This window comes from Petaurus breviceps, unplaced genomic scaffold (assembly GCF_028583685.1).
Source record: "Petaurus breviceps papuanus isolate PSGF00001 unplaced genomic scaffold, PetGlider_PUasm1.0 190, whole genome shotgun sequence".
In the NCBI taxonomy this organism is placed as follows: Eukaryota; Metazoa; Chordata; class Mammalia; order Diprotodontia; family Petauridae; genus Petaurus; species Petaurus breviceps.
In genome coordinates this window covers 6,157,896-6,178,541 of record NW_027185810.1, presented here as the reverse complement: position 1 = coordinate 6,178,541, position 20,646 = coordinate 6,157,896, and the positions used below count along the sequence as shown (strand labels likewise).

At 37.5% G+C, this 20,646-nt stretch overlaps 1 protein-coding gene across 6 annotated transcripts in view; it reads left to right on the top strand.

Annotated features, from left to right (window-relative positions):
• KIF13A (kinesin family member 13A) overlaps positions 1-20,646 on the top strand; it is a 253,150-nt gene that overhangs the window by 212,928 nt on the left and 19,576 nt on the right. For 4 of the 6 annotated variants that reach the window (XM_069092474.1, XM_069092473.1, XM_069092470.1 and 1 more), the window contains exons 23-35: positions 2,050-2,201; positions 2,341-2,473; positions 2,671-2,817; positions 5,941-5,979; positions 8,023-8,122; positions 11,009-11,135; positions 12,070-12,125; positions 13,059-13,183; positions 13,414-13,590; positions 14,105-14,197; positions 15,585-15,737; positions 18,990-19,067; positions 19,892-19,939. In XM_069092474.1, the coding sequence (XP_068948575.1) occupies positions 2,050-2,201; positions 2,341-2,473; positions 2,671-2,817; positions 5,941-5,979; positions 8,023-8,122; positions 11,009-11,135; positions 12,070-12,125; positions 13,059-13,183; positions 13,414-13,590; positions 14,105-14,197; positions 15,585-15,737; positions 18,990-19,067; positions 19,892-19,939 (1,428 nt within the window). The remainder of the gene's footprint in view (positions 1-2,049; positions 2,202-2,340; positions 2,474-2,670; positions 2,818-5,940; positions 5,980-8,022; positions 8,123-11,008; positions 11,136-12,069; positions 12,126-13,058; positions 13,184-13,413; positions 13,591-14,104; positions 14,198-15,584; positions 15,738-18,989; positions 19,068-19,891; positions 19,940-20,646) is intronic. The other 2 variants (XM_069092472.1, XM_069092475.1) reach the window with 1 other exon arrangement.

Below are 20,646 nucleotides of genomic sequence, written 5' to 3'. Positions count from 1 at the left end.
CTCTCTCTCTCTCTCTCTCTCTCTCTCTCTCTCTCTCTCTCTCTCTCTCTCTCTCTCCCTCTCCCTCCCTCCCTCTCTCCCTCCCTCTTTCTCTCTCTCCCTCTCCCCCTCTCTGCATCTCTGTCTCTTTGTCTATCTGTGTCTGTCTGTGTGTCTCTCTGTCTCTTTTTCTCTCTGTTTCTCTGTCTGTCTCTGTCTCTCTGTGTCTCTCTGTCTCCCCCCACCTTCAACTTCCATGGATTTAACTTGCCTCTCTATGCAAATGTTTCCCAGATCTATATATCTAGCCCTCGTCTCTGTTCTGAGCTTCATATAGCCAATTGGACATTTCAGGATTTCCTGAAGGCATCTTAAAGTCAACATGCCAAAAACTAAATTCACTAACATTACACCAGTATCTTCCACTCTTCTAAATTTTCCCATTTATATTGAATGCATCTCTATCCTTCTATATCTCAACTATGCAACCTTCTCACTATCCTATACTTTCTTGCTGTTTCTACTTTGCAGCATTTTGGCTACTCAGAGATAATTGATTCTAATGCTTTATGAAAATACTTTTCAGGAGGTGAATAATGAGGTCAAATATGAGTATGTTTAGAAAATAAATGATAGATTTAGTATTGTCAGTGTTAAATCGGCAAAACCTATTTTATCATTATATGACTGAAGAAAAAAGATACAAAGTTTATGAACTTCAGTTTGAAGAATTCATTCAGAATCTCCTTAAATCTCTACATTCACACAACTGCCACCATAGTTTAAGCCCACATCTCTCACTTGGATTATTTCATTTATTTCAAAAGCCTATTGGTTGGTTTTCCTTCCTCAAGTCTCCATTCCATCCTACACCCCGCTGTCAAAGTAATTTTCCATATGTTCCAACCTAGCAATGTCACTCTCTTCTTAATCAACAAACACTGATAGTTTCCTGTTGTCTCTAAGATAAAATATACTTTTCTTTGCTTAGATTTTAGAGTGCTTTATAACCCTGTTCTGAAATTTCTATTTCTAGTCTCATCAGACATTTCTTTCCCTCCCATACTCTGTGATCCAGCCTAACTGTACTCTCTCTTCCTTTAAAACAACACTCACTCTCTCTCCTGTTTCTATACCTTTGCTCTGACCATGCTCTGTTCCTGGAGTTCTCTGATACCATCTTCTGCATGAAACCTTTCCTGAACCCTCAAAAGTTATTGCTCTTCCTTTCAAACTTCCTTGTGTTTGACTACTTTGTATATATTTGAAATTTGTTAAATTTATATTTATACTGTATACATTATATACATATATATATATATATGTCTCTACCATTAGAATTTATGCTCCTTGTGAATCTTTTTTTTTTGTACTTGTATACCCAGCACCTAGCATGGCACCTGATACATAGTAGATCCTTAGTAAATGCTTGTTAATTCATTGCTTAATTAACTGACCTCAGATCAAGTTATCTAACCTTTTGGCACCTTAGTTTCCTTATTGGTAAAATAGCAGAGAACTGGGCTAGACTATCATTCTATTTACTTTTTTAAAAATGTGTTTATGTCTTTTGTTTTTAGGTCACCTTCCTAGGCTCATAGATTTAGAGTTGGAAGGGATCTTAGAAGTCCCTGAGTCCAACCCCTTCTTTACTCATTCTGGGAAAGTCAGACCCAGAGAGGTTAACTTACTTGCCTAGAGTCAAATAGGCAGTGAGGGGCAGAGTGGGGATTTGAACCTGAGCCCTCTTATTCTAAATCCTATGTGCCTTCCACTAAACCATGCTATCTAGTTTTTTTTTTTTCCTGAATATAATGGTCCCCTATCCATTAAGCCACCCCTTGTAACAATGAATAAAAAACAAAAGGGAGAAGGTAGGGAAAGCATTTCAGCAAAACAAACCAGTAGATAAACTGAGCCTGCTAGTACTTATATACCCAGCCTATAAAATAGGGGGAACGATTTCCAGATAAGAACCCAAATCTTTATGCAACTAAGATGATAAAAGAAGTGTCATAGAAATGATTCTTCATTCTTCCATCCTATTGACCCCTTCTCTCCATGTTCTAGGACTATGTTGTGAATGTCACAGAAGAATTCTTGGAGTTTATTTCCGATGGAGCTCTTGCAATTGAAGTGTGGGGTCACAGGTGTAGTGGAAATGGAAGTTCCATCTGGGAGGTTGATTCTCTTCATGCTAAAACAAGAACACTCCAGGACAGGTTGGTGATTGGCCATCAAACCAAGGCTTGGGAGGGGGCTGACAGTCTCATGAGGTTGCTTGTTGTGTAGGGGGGCACAGCATAGCTCCAGTGCTCATGAGTGCTATGAGCATCATTGGCTGATATGTTGTCCTTGTAGATGGAATGAAGTCACTCGAAGAATAGAGATGTGGATTTCCATACTTGAACTTAATGAGATGGGTGAATATGCAGCAGTGGAACTCCATCAGGCAAAAGATGTGAATACAGGGGGTGTCTTTCAACTGAGACAGGTATTGTACCTGGATTTTCTCTCCATCCACAGTACTTCTCCATGTATTGCCCTGACTTTCCTGACAGTTTCAAACATGTGGCTTTCTCCCTGTCTCTTTCTCTTGTTCCCTCTTTTTCCTTCTTCCCTCTCCCTCTTCCCCCATTCTTTATTGCTCTTTTTCTCCTCACCACCACCCCCATTTCTTATTCTTTGCAGGGTCATTCCCGTAGAGTTCAGGTAACAGTGAAGCCTGTTCAGCAGTCCGGTACATTGCCACTTATGGTGGAAGCCATTCTATCTGTCTCTATTGGCTGTGTAACTGCAAGATCTACCAAACTCCAGAGAGGATTGGATAGCTATCAGGTAAGGGAGCAGGGTTTGGAGTGAGATATTTAAAGGGGACTGCTTAGTTGAGAGTAAGAGGGGGTAGTTGAACTGTAACGAGGATTTATTTGGGAATGAAATCAACCTTCATAACAGTTTAACTACTCAAAATTCAGGTTTGTTTATAGTCTCCATTTATAACTTTTAGATTTTTTACTAGGAACTGTAATATTATGGTTATATAATGTAGAATATATCTCTTACTGTGAGTAGTTCTTTTAAAGTGGTTCAGTTCATGTTGGATATTAAACTTTCCTACCCCACTATAGTGCCTATCTATTCATCTCCTAAATTTTTTTCAGTTTTTGGCCTGATTTGCCAATTGTATGCAACTGTAGCAAAAGAACCAAGAGATGAACTCAAAGTCTAAGTCTGAGTGTGGTAAAGGCATTTCAAAACAAAGAAAAACCTTAAGAAGCAATAATCAGTTCAGGAAGCATAAATAACGACTTTTTTTTTTTTAGTACTTAAATCACTCCATAAGAATAAGATTTGTTTTTGTTTTTCACTTGTTTCAGTCATGTCTGACTCTGTCAATTTGGGGGTTTTACTGGCAAAGATATTGGGTGGTTTGCCATTTCCTTCTCTAGATCATTTTACAAATCAGGAACTGAGACAAACAGGGTTAAGAGACTTGCCCAGGGTCACATATTTAGTAGTGTCTGAGACTGAATTTGAACTCATGAAGATGAGTCTTCCTGATTTCGAGCCCAGTGCTGTATCTATTACACCACTTAGCTTCCCAAGAATAAGGTAGACTATTAATAAATGCTGCCTGGTAGGCCAGGAAGAGATGATGTATTTCACCAGACACCCATTTTACAACTACAGAAGGACTTCCTCTACTAGAGAATGACTCTAATACAAATGGCTCAAAGTATTGCATTCTCTAGCTCGGATTCATGTGCATCCTCTTACCCCAGGGAGCCATGGATAGAAGAAAATCATCTTTCTTTTCTGTCCTCTGGTTCCTCCAAGAAATTTGGGCTTAAGTGCAGCCACTTCCATTTGTTCTCTGACTCAGCCAACCTTGAAGTTGCATATCAGCCAAACAAAAGCTTTTCTGCAGACCAAATGTAAGTATGTTACAAATCTGACTCTGAGTTTAGGTTTCTTGAATGGGGAGTACTGTTAAGACAGCTGTGCTCCTGTCAGCGCATTCTCCCCTACCCTCCAATTGGACTTTCACTCAGGTTTGCAAGGCCTGCTGAGTGTAATGATAGAGTAGCCAAAAACACTGAAAGATATCCCTTCCCCCCCTTTCTTCAAGTACAAAAATGTTGCCCATTCACCCTTGGGTTTATAACAGATTACTCTCTGCCTGTGAAATTAAGAATGGGGTTCGAAGTTTTGTCATTCTGATTCTGCCACTAAATCGCTAGTCACCCTTCAGATTCAGAAAATGGAACCACTAAGTCTCCTGTGCATGACCTATAAGCACAATCAACTAACTTAGATTTCTATTAGGGATGTTAGGAGAATTTCTGATGTTGTTTGGAGTTTTTTTTAATGAATCGTCACATTTTTTTCAGAGTTGGATTTCATATAAATGGATAGTAGCTGAACCACACTGCCATGCATCACCTACTTTTTGGTCTTTTTTTTTTTTTTTTGGTAAAAGTATATATAGTACCTGCTCAAAAAGAAGAATAGATGCTATTTAGTATTCTCTCTCTTCTTTTTTTATTCTTTTGCTGACAGGTGTCCCCTCAATGGTCTTTCAGCCATACTCATTTTATTTTATTTTTTTAAGAAAAGACGTAGTGTGGTAGAGTGGAAAGAATGCTGGATTTAGAATCAGAAGACCTGACTTCAAATTCTGCCTTTTGGTCCTTACTACCTGTGTGATCTTGGGCAAAGTACTTAACTTCTCTAGGCTCCTTATCTGTAAAATGAGAGGGTTGGACTAGATGGTCTATAAAGTCCATAAGGTCCCTTTGAATTCTAAGTCTAGAGTCCTTTTAGGTACCAACCTATAACATGCCTGTTTATTGGTAACAGTGGCTTTCAGTGATTAGAAGCAGCTCTGTAGACTAAATGACTCTAGAGTGTGAAAGCATAAGTGGTTCTGATGTAATATGGAATATTCATTTAAGAGAGACCATCGTACTCAGAAATATAATTGCATCTACTAAAGTAAAATTCATCTAGCTCAAAGCCTAGAGAATCTTATGTAATAGAAATTTAGTCAATATTTATTGAACATATGAATGAAGTTGAAATAATGGTGTTTTTTTTTAATTTAGGAATTTAAGACCTCATGTGGTCTTATACAAGGGACAGTCCTAAAGAACTACTGTACCTCTCCCAGGGGAGAGGGAGGACTGAAGACTAGCTATGTTCTCAGTCATTTATAGCAGTAATTCAAGCATTCTAGGCTGATAATATCTACATTTATTTGAATAATAGAAATTGGCAACCAAATATCTCAGATGTATTCAATAATATCATAATTTCACTTTGTCATGGACCTAGCTTTGAACTTAGGCAGGCTATTGATCTTAAGCTTAAGCTAAAAAAATTGCAGTGTTAAAGCAAATGTTAGACTTTTATAAATTTGTGTTGTTTACTACTCCAAATTTGTGAGCATTTTCTGGTATACCACTCTAGTGATCATGTTGTTTATTCTAACAAACCCAAAAACCTTTCAGTTATAAAGTGCTTCTTATAATCTTGCCCAGTCACTGAATTGTTCTGTTGAAAGTATTTGGGACTTTCTCATTGTGTTGCTTTCTCATTCACATCAGTGCTGATTAACATGGGAAAGAGACAACTCCATCAACCTATAATGATGATGTGTGCTTTTGTCTGAATGATATAACTGTACCTTTCATTTGTAGAATGCTTCATACATTACACTATTGGTCAATTGGCAGTCTACTAAGACCTAGCACACAGAGATTTATTCCTTCCAATAGCCAGAACAATTTAATGCCTAATTCAATAATTGTATAAAAATGATCCAATTCACCGAGTGCTATGTTTCATCACTGTGATGATATATGTAGATCTGTAAGAATGCATATATGAGTTGAAGATTTCCCCTCCATGAGTGCTGTTTGAGAAAAATGCATGTCCTTTGTGTTTATTTTCTCCTACCAGAGAGATGATGAGGATGGTGATGATATGGATAGTTATCAGGTATTGCTGCTGCTGTTAATCCTGTGGCATGGGGCACAGCTAATGCTAACTGCCAAATTGAAAAATAGAGGGTAGGGAGGAGGAGCTTCAAAACAAGAAGGGGCAAATCTTCTATGATGGTGATTATGCTTTAATCAAGAGATATGATGGTACTGTATAGATCTCTCTATCTCTTCATACATTATAACCTGACAGGATTTTTTTATATTTTAATAATTAGCTCATAAGGATGTCCTAAATAAAAGGACCTAACCGGAATATCCAAGATGGGGACCTTTATAAACATACAAGAAGGACCTACTTCCTAACTTTAGTCTATTTTTATGTCTTCTGACACCAGATTTTTTTCAGAGAGAAAACGTGGCTTTATAAGAGGTAATAGGATGTAGTAGAAAACATTTTTCATTTGGAGTCAGAGGACCTGGAATCAGGTCCCAAGTTTGCTACTTAACTCTCTAGGTGCCTTAGACAATTCACCTAATCTCTCTCTCTGGGAACTGCTTTCCTCATTTATTAGATGAGGATTGGACTAGATGACCTCTGAAGTCCAATCTAAAGTTCTGGCTTTAAACCATCATTTCATGGTGGAAAGAAGACTGGATTTGTAGTCAGAGGTCCTGAACTAGAATTCCATCTTGCCCACTTTGTAACTAAATGATCTTGAACATTCACTATATATTTGGGCTACAGTTTCCTTGTGCATAAAATGGAGTTGGACATGTTCTTTAAGGTCCCTCCCAGGTCTGAAAACTCTGAAATAATTTTAGGTGTGTCCTTGTAGCTGAGTAGGGAAGACCAAAAACTTGTTTGTGGGTTTTTGTTTTTGTTTTTTATTGTTTTTTTTTTTTTTACCATTTTAATTACCCTTTACATTTAGAAATAGGCTAAAATTCCCAAGTCACTTCTAACATAGAAAGATGGGGGAGGGGGTGAGGTAGGGAGCACATTTCCCACAGGCAAAAATATTGTGAAATTTGATCCTACTCATGATCTGTCGATTGGCTTGATGTTATGTGTAGGATGATGTTAGTGGTCAGAGAGGCAAACTGAAATAAAGGTATCTGGGTCTGGTTCCCAGCCATTTTCCATATATAGCCTGTGACAGGGCTATTTGACCTCTTCTCTGCCTATAAAACTTAAGTCTCCAGATGACTTGTGTTCTTGCAGTCCAAAATTTTGTGAAATAGAATAGGACATGACCAGGGAAAGACCAGTCCAAGGAGGCAGTTGTTGGGGTTTTACAGGGTTTTGTTTGTTTGTTTGTTTTCATTTCCCCCCAACCTTATAGTTTATCTAAGGAAAAAATAGCAACAACAAAAGTTTAGAAAAAATGGCAACCTCCCCTTCAATCTTCACACCTGCTCCAGTGCCACTTACTAACTTCCTGCGGGCTGTTTGTGTGCTTCCTGCCATCTCATATCACAGTGAAGAGTCAACTAGACATATTCCTGTGATTTCCTAAAGCATGACTGACTGCATGTTGGGTTTTTGCATGGAAAAATTTTTGTTTGTCCTCTTGATGGTTATTGGAAATAAAAATCTTTTCAGCAAGTTTGAAGGGTTACCTGCTGACCTATTCCTTATGTTCCAGAGATCACATGGCCATTGAACTATGAAAATGCCTGTCTTTTTCCATTCCATATGCTACTGTATGTGTAATTTGGGTTCTGTTCATAGGGTTTTTCTGCTTAGAATCCAAATCCTGTAATTTGAAAATACTCCCTCCCACTACCCCCTTCCCCAAAAGCATGAAAAATCATCCAACATCTGGTGATATTTGATTTCATTTTGCTTTTCAGTACAGTTGTCCTTTTTGGGAATACTGTGGGGGAAAAGGGGACTCTGATTTCTGAGTATTGGGATCTCTGATCAGCATGTGGTATTACTGAAGGGTTCTTGCTCGCTTACATTAATTACTAAGCACTGTTCAATGGCCCTTTTTAATGAAGAATTTTCAGATCAATTCAAATGTTCTTAAATAATAAAAAGGTAAGCTACTTGATTATATAATCTACGGGAAAATGTTTCCTTCCCTATCTTTAGGAAGAAGATTTAAACTTTGTGAGAGAGAGGTGGTCTGATGCACTTATTAAACGCAGAGAATACTTGGATGAACAGATTAAAAAAATTAGCAATAAAAAAGGTATGTGGGATGTAAGCTCTGAGAGCTGCTTTTTTATCTTGAAGATTCCTTGAATGGTCAAAAGTTTCTCTTTTTCACTGCTTTATACTTATTAATCATTTAATTATCATTAATTTCATTAATTTGTAATGATGATAGATCCTGAAAAGTTCTCCATGAGGGTAATCTCTGTTAAGGTGAAGGAAATACAAAGATTTCACAAAACTGAGTTAAACAGAGTTAGATGAATATTAAACTCTAATTGGTTTTTGACAGGTATAAGATAGTAAATGGAGCTGCAATATCATTGGCATAGGAAACTATTGAACGAAGAAGCCTCTACCAAGGTGCATGTCATCACCTCCTCTGCAATTTAATAGAGCATGGATTCCTATTCAGGGTCATAGAACCCTTAGGCAGTCTGCCAAAACCTATGCCCTTCTCAGAATCCTGCTTTTAAATGCATAAGATAAAATACCTAGAATGACAAAAGAATACAATTATATTGAATGAGTTGTCTAAATTTTTTTTAAACATCTGTACAACTCCCAACTTAAGAAACCCATCTGATTTTATTTTTATTTTTTTTGCTTTTTGGAGGGGGGAAGGCAAGGCAAAAGGGGTTAAGTGACTTGCCCAAGGTCATAAGACTAGTAAGTGTTAAGTGTCTGAGGCCAGATTTGAACTCAGGTACTCCAGGGCCGGTGTTGTATTCACTGTGTCACCTAGCTGCCCCAAGAAACCTATCTTAGAGAGGGCTGCCTGCCCAGCAAAACTCCCCAGTGGTACCCAGACCAGATTAAAATGTAATTGGGAAATATTTAACAAAATAAATATTTATATAATATACAATATAAATACAAAATAATGATTTATACAAAATACATATAAATTACAGTGTAACAGTATAATATGATAATTTGTGGTTTTCTAAAGTTAATACATGGCCTGCAGGGATCTGTATAGAAGAATCTATAAATATGACAATATTTGTATATAAAATGAGTGTGTGTATGTATACACACACACTTTTTACACAAATATTATCATATTATATATGTCATATATGTAAAAGAGAGATATATGAAAATGTAGAAATAGAAATTTGAATTTGACACCACGAGCTTAGAACATTAAGGTTTTAAGTGAATTGTCCAAGATCATATGAACTTATATATATGTACATACACACGCACATACACGCATGTACACACACACACACACACACACACACACACACACACACATATATATATATATATATACACACATCCAAGTTAGGACTTGAACCAGGTATTTCTGGCCCCAAGGCCACCTTTTATTTCTCTTAACTAAAGCTGAAAAGCGGTGGGAAAGGAAGAAATAAATTACTCAAGCTAGGACAAAATAGAGAAGGAAAATGGGAAAGAGAATGAGGAAGATTGTCCAGAGAAGAATGAAGGAATGAACATTACTGGCCTGGGCATTTTATTTAAATTGGAGGTTCCTAGAGGAACTGACCAATCAGAGGAAAGGGCCACAGGGCTAGAGTGAAGACCTGGCTTTGGGGCAGAGAACATGGGTTAGAATCCGGGCCTTCTTGTGACCTCAGTGCCCTTCTCTAGGCTTTGGTTCCTCATCTCTGATACCAGATTTGACTAGATGCTATCTGCAGACTCTTCCAGTGCTAAGTCCTGTGATCCTATAAGCTAATAAGCAAGTCCTATAAGAAAAAAGGAAAATTTTTGCTATATTTTCTCCACTTGTCCCCTGCTACCACTCCGGAGTGAAACTAGTTGGTTCTGAATTCCTGAATATTTGTCATATTTACTAATGAAAGCTAACTTTCTGGTTGGGGGCGGCTAGGTGGTGCAGTGAATAGAGCACTGGCCTTGGAGTCAGGAGGACCTGAGTTCAAATCCAGCCCCAGATATTTGACATAATTACTAGCCATGTGACTTTGGGCAAGTCATTTAACCCCAACTGCCCTCCAAAAAGCAAAAAAACAAACAAAAAAACAAGAAAGCTAACTGTTTAGCTTTATCAACTATAAGTTTTAGGAATGAATTGAATTATTGGTTAGGGGGTTTCATAATATCTCAGATGCAGAATTTCTCATGAAGGAAAGGGATAAGCATGTATATGGTGCCTACTATGTAACAGGCACTGAGCTAAGCACGTTACAAATATTATTTTATTTTATCCTCACAACCCTCTGAGTTAGTTGTTGTTGTCCCCATTTTAGAGTTGAGGAAACCAAGGCAGACAGAAGTTAAGTGACTTACCCAGAGTCACACAACTAGTAAATGTCTGAAGCTGGACTTGAACTCAGGTCTTCCAACTCCAGGCCTAGCGCTCTCTCCACTGAGCCACATAACTGCTTTTGTACCACTTACCTTCCTCTCAATGGAGAGAAGAAGTGTTTGGTTATTTTTTAGTCATGTCTGACTCTTCATGACCTCATGTGGGGTTTTCATGGCAAAGATACTGAGTGATTTGTCATTTCCTTCTCCAGCTCATTTTACAGATGGGGAAACTGAGGCAAACAGGATTAAGTGACTTGCCCAGGGTCACGTGGCTAGTAAGTGTCTGAGACCAGGTTTGAACTCAAGAAGATGAGTCTTCCTGATTCTAGGCCTGGTACTCCTTCAGCTGTGCTGCTCAGCTGCCCCAGAAGAACTATTAGGAAAATCTAATTGGTTTGAGGGGAGAAGGTATATGGTTTTTAAAAGAATTAAATCCTAGTTATCTATCATATTTTACATTAGGCAGTTTCTTAGTTTGTCTGACTTCATCCGTGACATAAAGGAGCTCACACTTAAGGCTGCATTGTTGTAAGGATCACTGAAAATTTATCTCTTTTTTATTTTAAATGATAATAATTGGACTGCTTTCTGTTGCCAATCATCTTTTCATTTTCTACTGCAGAGAAAACAGAAGATGACCTGGAACGGGAAGCCCGACTTGTGGAACAGTGGGTGGGCTTGACAGAAGAGAGGAATGCCGTGCTTGTTCCTGCTCCAGGCAGTGGGATTCCGGGAGCTCCTGCTGACTGGTAAGCACCAGCAAACACCTTCGTGACCAGTCCTGAGCCACAAAGGGAACCATGGTTCCTTTGATTTCCCTCTGACTTTAGTCTGTTCTTCCCTGATAAAATCTAATGTCTTTTCTTCCTGCTTCACTATTTCCAGTCCCACATTTTTGTATCCTTACCCCAATCCTACCTGTCCTGATCCAGAGGCAGGTAAGTACAGCATGGGGACTAAGTCAAGAAGACAAGTTCAAACCCAGCCTCAGACATGTGATCTGTGATCCTGGGGAAGTCACTTACCCTCTTTCTAAGTCTCCTGAACTTGAAAAATGGGTTAATGACAGCACTTATGTCTCAGGGTAGTTATGAGCATGCAGTGAGATAATATTTGTAAAATGCTTAGCACATAGTAATAAATGCTTCTTTTCTTATTTCCATAAGCGCATTAATACATTTTAGAAAGATTCCAGATAGTGAAGATATGACTTATTTGCATATGAAATTTATTGATTTTGAGTGTTTCTCCCAAATTACATACCATGTATGTACAAGGTACGGCAGCTACGTGACGAAGTAGATAAAGTATCGGATCTGGAGTCAGGGAGACTCTTCTTCCTGGGTTCAAATCCGACGTGACCCTGGGCAAGTCACTTAACCCTGTTTGCCTCAGTTTCCTCATCTATAAAATTATCTGGAGAAGGAAATGGCAAACCACTTAAGTATCTCTGCCAAGAAAACCCCAAATGGGGTCGCAAAGAGACACAACTGAAACGACTAAGTGACAATATGTACAAGATGGCTAAAATATTTGGTTATGATCCCAAATCCTGAATTCTTCTCCTGATGTACATTATTATTTCCTTCTCTTCATTTCTGGGTTTTGTTTTTTAACAGCATACGTTGCAGATTGTCTTTGTATTAATGTTGCATTGTAATAGAAATTTGTCATTGGCTTTAGGACCCCACCTGCTGGGATGGAAACACACATACCAGTCCTTTTTCTTGATTTAAATGGTAAGTAGATATTGGAACTAAAACTCCAACAGGTTGTTTTTTTTTTTTCAGATTTCAGAGCTTAGTAATTTAGACCAATAAGTCAAAAAATTAAAATAAGGAGAAGGAAGAAAAAGGGAAATTCAATATTTTTTTCCAAATTAATTATCTTAAGAGTTTTACTGAATACACTTTAAAAACATGTATGTAAGTATGGCTTTTGTGAGGGTGGGGAACTATGATTTCACTGGTCAAGAGAACTCCAGGATGAGGAACTTCAATGCAGGTTGGCATGTTGGAATCTTTTCTGCTAAGTATAGTTCACTGTAGCACTGAGCACTAAGAGATTGATTGATTTACTCTGGGTTACACAGCCAGTATATGTCAGAAATAGGTCTTGAAATCCCTATCTTCCTGGCTCTGAGGCTGGCTTCTCTACTCTTCATCATGCTGTCTCTCATAAGGGTAATCTCAAGTTAGTTTCCAGGCATGATTAACTTCAGGAATGTGCAAATTCTAGGATAAGCTTATGTTAATAAACATATAAAAGGGTAAACAGGATTATTTTGTATCTAGGGATAGTAATTCCTTCTGTGATGAGAAAAAGCATCCATTTCATAATGTACCTCATAAAAATGTTTAATTTTCAACCTCCAAAATAGTATTTTTTTTTAAGTATACCAGCCCTGATGTGGCTTCTCTAACTCTTAAACTAATAATAATTAAACTGTTGGTTGAATAATATAATACTCCTACCTCTCACCCTGATGAAAAAATGCATTAACTAAAACTACCATTTTTTAAATCATTCAATCCTCAACATGGGGGAAGCAATAATAAAAAAAACTTTAATTATGCTTGTTTAAGAAAAAGAAGTAATTTTTCCTTTTGTTTGTTCTAAAACTGACCTTTTTTTCTTCTTTAACCTTTTCTTTGTTCCATATATTTTATTAGCTGATGACCTCAGTGCCAATGAACAGCTCATAGGTCCTCATGCCTCTGGTGTTAACTCTATACTGCCGAAGGAGCACGGGAGTCAGTTTTTCTATCTGCCAGTCATAAAGCATAGTGATGATGAGGTAACTGACTGTCTAACATTCTTTGAGGTGACTTTGGATTAGTGTGTTATGCCATGCAGTTCTATAACCATGTGGAATGGAATTTGGACTGAGGGGAAAGATCTAGTTCAATGAACTTCAGTTCAGCTTCCTCCCTCATTTGCATTTATTCTGGGGTCATTGCATTACAAATGATTTGTTCCTTGTTTCCCTCTTCCACCCTACTGTCCTTTTCCTATTTCTCCTCTCAGGTTTCTGCTACTGCATCTTGGGATTCCTCTGTCCATGATTCAGTGCACTTGAACAGGGTTACCCCACAAAATGAAAGGATTTACTTGATAGTAAAGACCACAGTCCAGCTCAGCCATCCTGCTGCTATGGAGTTAGTATTACGTAAAAGGATTGCAGCCAATGTTTACAACAAACAGGTAACGTAGGGCCCATTTCCACCATTGTGCTTGTGACCTCGAAAGCTCTTCATTTCTGTTAGAACTACAAAATAATTGCCTATATTTTTAGTGCTTACTGCAGTTTTTCTGGTGTATGGAATCAATCAAAAAGCATTAAGCACTTATTATATACCAGACCTGGAAATATAAAGGCAAAATTGAAATAGATCCTTCCTTCAAAGACCTTTCAATCTAACCTCTGAGACAATGTTTACAATGTGTAAAAAATATATAACAAGGTCATTTGGAAGGTGTGGTGTTAGGGGATCCAGAAAGGATTTATGTAGATGATGCTGAGCTGAGAGCAGAGATGGGGCCCATCCCAGGCACTTACCAAATACCTCCTTGGTTCACACCCACATCACCTCTCACTTTGATTTTTGCAGTGACCTATGTATTTATGAAATTATAATTGAAAATGCCTTTAAAATTTGTAAAATATTTGAATTTGAAATTTTGTACAGAGTTTAATTCTGCTTTCTCTCCTGACCAGAGTTTTACACAAAGTTTGAAGAGGAGAATATCTCTGAAAAATATTTTTTATTCCTGTGGTGTAACCTACGAAATAGTATCCAATATACCAAAGGTAAAATAAAAACTTCAAATTTAGATGTTTATCTTTAAAATTTATTATTATTCTTATAATCATGACATTTACAACAGATACCAATTAACTAACAGTAGACCCAACCATGTAATAAATCCCCAGTCAAGATGCCTAAATTTAAACCATTTACCTCTTAAGTGAGTAAAAGAAAAACATAACAAAATTATATTGCCATGTGTTTTTTAAAAATCAAATAATTGAACAAGTGAACAAAAATGTATTTGTTTATTCAATCTATGTTCTGAAGGGACCTTTGTTAGGACTAGACTTGTTTTGGGGTTTGTTTGGTTTTTTTATAACTGCACCTAGTGTGTATATGGTTCTGGGATTCCCACTTTGCATCCCTTTCTATAAGTGTTTCTGTACTTTCTTCTAAATATTTGTTATTTTTACTGTGTCTTAGTATTGTCTTACATGAATATACTACAGTGCATTTAACTAATATCTAATGCTTGGATATAAACACTGTTTCCAGGTTTTTGCTTTTACAAGTAAAGCAGCTATAAATACTTCTGTACAGATTATTACATTTCTTCCTTTTCATCAAGACCTCTTTAAGATAAGTCTCAGCAGTGGAATCTCTGGATGAAATCTAGGCATAGTTAGCTTTATGATCCTCATTGAATGTTTACCATATTGCTCTTAAAAAAAATTTGCACCAGTGTGTAGCTGTATTAGCAATATAATAGAGTGCCTGTTTCCCCACAATCCTGGCAATGTCAAATTTGGTCATTTTTTTGTTATTTTGTCCATTTAATATTCTTAAGTTAGGGTACATCAATGTATATTTCCCTTATTATGAGGGAGTTTAAATATATTTTATCTGTTTATTCACAGCTTGTATTTACTTATAAAACTTTATCTTTCTATTCCTTTACCATTTCTCCATTAATGCAGTATAATGTCATCCTTTATAATAGAATATGTATATTTAATGCATAACTACAGCTAATGTTATGCAATGGTTGAAAACTTTTGACTTGCATGAAAACACTTTTGAAGTTTGCATTTTTCATTAGTGGAAAGGGAAGACCTCTCATTGAAGCAATGTATGAGGGCTAAGTATACAGAGGGATAAATTTTTCACTCCTTCTATCTATCATCTTTAAAAAAAATTTGGTCACAGTTTCACAAAAAAAATTAAAACTATGAATAATGAGAAGATTAATTATTTTTCTAATAATTGCTCCACAAATGATCCAGTTAAATGAAAAAAAGAACCAATAATTTAACAGCTGGCAACACAGCTGGCAAAATTTGATTCTCTTCAGATTTATTTTATTACATACTCCTGTTCATTTAATAAAATACTGCCCAAAAAAAGGTAAAAATTAAAATACCAGCATCCCCTTCTTGTCCATTTTAGGCAACAGAGGAGATTGAAGACCGAGAAACTTTGGCTCTCATGGCAGCAAGGAGTGAAAATGAAGGTACATCGGATGGAGAAACATATATTGAGAAGTACACACGAGGTGTACTACAGGTGGAGAACATTTTAAGTCTTGAGCGGCTGCGGCAGGCAAGTAGCTGGACAGTCACTGTAAAAAGGAAAAAAAAATAGTAAATCCTGTTTAATTTAATTTCCAAACCCCACACAGAGGTCTTGGAGGGTGAAGGCTAAGGAAATGTCATTGAATTTGACAATTAAGAAGGCTTTGGCCTTTAGAAAAGAGTTTGAAAAAACTCAGAAAAGTTCTGAGAAAACAATAGCTCTAAAAAAAGAGATTTAATGGTTTAAGAGAGGGTGGATGGTAACCAAGTAGTGGCATTGAGCCTAGACCACTTTGTGAAGAAATTTGTCTGAGAGAGAGAGAAAAGAGATGGGATAGTAGCAGAGTGGAGGTACAAGGGCAAAGGAAAATTTCTTTTAATACTGGAGAGAATTGAAAATAATTGTTAACAGATGGAAGGAAGCCAGTGGAGACAGAAATTGAACATGCATCAGAAAGCAATGATTCATGAAGCAAAGTCCTAAAGGTAATGAGGAAATAGCATCAAAGTTAAAGCTGCCGAAGGATAGTTGAGGGCGTTCCTGTCAGATCATTTCAGTCTCAGTAAAGTAAAAGTCACGTATTGTAAGTATAAGGAGAAGGTATGTTGTCAAGGTGTTTGTTGGAATCTTGAGAGAAGAAAATTGGTGTATCTCTATTGGTGTGGGGAATTAGATTGGAAGTCACTAAGTTCAGAATAGAAGGACTGTAGAATTTCAATGAGAATCCAGCTGATCATCAAATGGGGTGTGTGTGTAAGTATGTTATGTCCTTGATCAACAGGAACAATAAGTTGGAGGCCAGCATTGTCCATCATAGTAGTAGGAATACAGAGGGATATATGACTAGACTCTCTATTTTGTCTAAGACTTCAGCCAAGCTCTGCCCTCAAAAAGCCTCCTAACTGGATTAACAATATTTTTAAAATGAATTGGAGTTTTATTTCCTTTTATTTTTCCTTTCTTCCTACTGTGGCATCTAGACCATATAGACCTCAGCCAGAGGAAGGGAGAGTATAGGTAATGAACCCAGATGTTATATATCTGGATAAAAAAGACCCTGAACAACTAAATCACCTTAACCTTTTGTCCTTGATTATCATCACATATGGGACTACTGGTAGTGATCGTTTCTCACTTAAAAATGTGACTGCTAACCATCAATACTGTGTAGTCTCTAATTATAGTCATGATGACTAGTGTCTAAAAATTTACATATGCTTTTACCAGAGAGGCAGCATGGTATAGTGAATAGAGGCCTAACCTTGGACCCAATATCTGGGTTAGAAATCCACTTATCATACACTGACTATATGACTGATGAGTGTGTTAAGTGACTAATTGGTCAAGTCACTTAATCTCTCAGTGCCCCAAACAGCTCTCCAGGTTCTCATAGAGAAGATTCCAACCTGAATTGGTAAAGGGAGCTTCCTTATCTGAGAGTTCCCTAAATCAATGAAATCACATTCCCAATTACTATTATTCGTATCCTGACTTTGACTCATCCAGTCAGTATTTTAAAAAGCACTTCAGCACCAGCTGTGCACAAGGTGGTATGATTATCAGCGATGGTCAGACTGGTTATAATCAGAAACTTATTTCTAAATATGTAGAATCCTATCAGGGCAAGGACCTGGGGGTTGTCTCATTTAATCTCTCTTTGACATTAAGACATGAGAATCTCCTGTTTTTAAAAACCCTTAGAAAAAGTATACTTTACATTCTCTTTTAGTAACCCTTTCTAATCTCACTTTATAAAAGCATCTTTTGGGGGGAGGGTGTGAATTTCTGATTTCATTGTGATAGAGAACTCCCAGTAAAGAAACTTCCTTTACCAGTGTGACAGATATTCTACATATGTTACTTTGGTATTAGAGAATTGCCGGGAGCCCCAAGACTTGGCCAGGAATCTCCGGCCAGTAGATAGATAGATAGATAGAGAGAGAGAGAGAGAGAGAGAGAGAGAGAGAGAGAGAGAGAGAGAATATGAATAAGTGTCAGAGCTTGAAACAAGATCTCTTTGATGCTAAGGCTGGCTCTCCACTGTGCCCTCATATTATGATTTTGTAAAAGCAATCAGCAATCATCTATTGACACTTATATCCATATTAGTGTCAGTACTGTTCCAGGTACTTTGGTGGACAAAGAAGACATAGGATTTGAAAACATAAGTAGAGAAGTTAAAAGAAGATATGTCAGGTAGAAGAGTAAGTATTGTCTAAGATGGGAAGGTAGGGATGAACTGTGTGTGCAGGAAACAAAAAGAAAACCTGCCTGACCAGAGAAGAGGGAACATATTGTATGATAAGGAGGCAAGGTGATAAAGGGTCTTCAGATCCAAGCAAAGGAGTTTGAAAGTGATTTAGTAGACAAAATAATTTCAAGTTTTTTGAACAAGAGGTGTAATCAAGTCATGTTTAAAAAACAAAATTAATCTGGCAGCTGGATTGGAGTAGACACTATAATCAAAGAAACCAATTGAAGAGGTCATTTCGATAATATACTTGAGCTGATAAGGACCTTAACTTAGGATGTGGAAGTGAAAATTTAGAAAGAATTCAGATTTATAGAGTATTAGAAAGCTAAGATTTGAACCTGACTTCAGGGTTTCTAATGTGAGATAATACCACTGAAAGAAATGAGATAGAAAAGGAGAGATGGCAAATGTGAAGAGAAAGGTGCTGAGCTGAGTTTTGAACAGGTTATGTTTGAGATAACAGGATATTCAGGCAAAGATGTCCCATATACAGCTGGAGACACAGAGCACTAGATTTAGAATAGTAAAGTTTTCAGCTCTGCCATTTATGGACCATTTGCATGTGAACAAGTCACACCCTCTCTGTATTTCAGTATTCTCATGTATAAAATACCTGTGCTAATATTTGTCTCACCTACCTGACTGGTTGTTATGAGGAAAGTACAATATAAACAAAAGTTGTTATTATAAATATAGGCCTGGAGTATAGTCAGAGAAATCAAACCTGACAATATAGATCGTCTACAAAGGAGTCATGCTTAAAGCTCTGGAAGTGAATGAGTTTAATGAGCCATTGAGTATAGAAACAGAGAAGTAGAGAGATAAGGACAGTCTTGAGGGAGAAAAATCTTCCATTTAAAGTTAAACACCTCAGGACTTTCAGCCAAAGTCTAATTCTTCACCTTTATATGTGGAGGAGAGCATATAAACCCAGAACAATTTTTCCTCACTTTTTTTTCCTGGTTAGGCATGCAATGATTTACAGTATAAATCCTAATGCATTTACTTGGATGTTGTATTTACAGGCTGTCACTGTCAAAGAAGCACTTTCCACCAAAGCCCGCCATATACGGAGGAGTCTCAGTACACCAAATGTTCATAATGTAAGCTAAAGCCTTCCATTTAACCTGTTATCAGTTTTCTTATTTTGGAACAGAGGACCAGGGCAGGTTTGGCAAGATGGGAAGAAAACATACTTCCCTAGATGACAAGCATGTGGGTTTTCTAACATGTCTAACTTATACAGGTTGTGTTAGTACAAATTAGACTTTTATAACCCAGCCCACCTTTAAAAATGAGAGTTTTTTTAATTCACTTTTTCCTCTTAATAAAATATCTTTTCAAATTACCGTAGATTATAAACATAATTTGGTTTGAGACACAGGGGAAGGATCTGATTGTTTGCCTCCCCACCCTGTGCCTTTTCTATTCTATTACCTTTTGCCCCCTGAGCACTTTACTACGGAAGAGGAAGAAAGTTGAAAAGAGGTCCAATTACATGACCGTGTCTGCTGGAACTCCTGACCTTTGCTTCTTGATGCCAGTACTGGCTGACTCCAGCCACTGATAGATGAAGTGTTAGTCTGCTGCTCATCAATTGTATAGGCAAGAACCTCTCCATTCCCCACCACAACCCCAGTTCAATCCCTTCCTCCAGCTCTCCCTACTTCACCTATCTTCTTCAGACCACTCCAGCTTCGAGAGCTCAGCAGCAGCTGCCTGCTTTTGCCTGTCTGGAGGCCATTATGGGAAGAAGAGAGACCCTTATAGTGCAGTCTCTGAGCAGAAGACATAGCACAGAATTAAAACTATTGAAAGGACCCCCCACTCCATCCCACCTCCCCTTCAGATCCGATAGGGAGATTTCTATTTTGCTTGCTTGTTTGTTTTTTCACTTCTAGTTACATAAAACTTCGTATCTTTTTAGGTATCTTCTAGTAGACAAGATCTTTCTGGATGTGACGAAGATGATAAGGTGAAGATGATAACACATAAGAATATGTTCAATAATAAAATCACCAAACATTCCTTCAGTACCTTCTCTTTACTCTGTACCAGGCACTGGGCCAGATTATGGAGACTGCTAAGACTTTGCACTATCAATTGGGGGTGGGGTGAGGGAACAACCAAGACTTCATATAGAAGGTGAAAATGGAGCTGAGAAAGAAACTAGGGAATCTAAGGGATTCTAAGAGTCAGAGGTGAGGAAAGAGTGCGTGTATTACAAGCCAGGGGGACAGCCAGTGCAGAGGAGACAGGAGATGAAATGCCATGTATGAAGCATGCTAAGACGGCTCGTTTGACTAGACCATAGCATGTATGAAGGGGAGAGATGTACAGTGAGACTGGAGAGGTAGGCTGTACCAAGTTGTGAAGGGATTTAATTGCCAAGGAGAGAGGTTTATATTTTGTTCTTCAGGAAATAGGGAGCCACTGGAGTTTTTGATCAGAGGACTAATATGGTCAGATTTGCATTTTAGAAAAATCACTTTGCCAATAAAAAAACAAGTCTAGTCTGTCATAAAATAAAAGGAATTAGGTTAGGAATCACCCACTTCTCTCCTGTGAACTTAATAGGACAATTATAAATCAGTCAGGTAGCCTTTTTATTCTTCTGTTTTCTAACTGCAAATCCTCAGAATAAAACTCCATAAATTAAACTGTAGTATAATGCACTACACA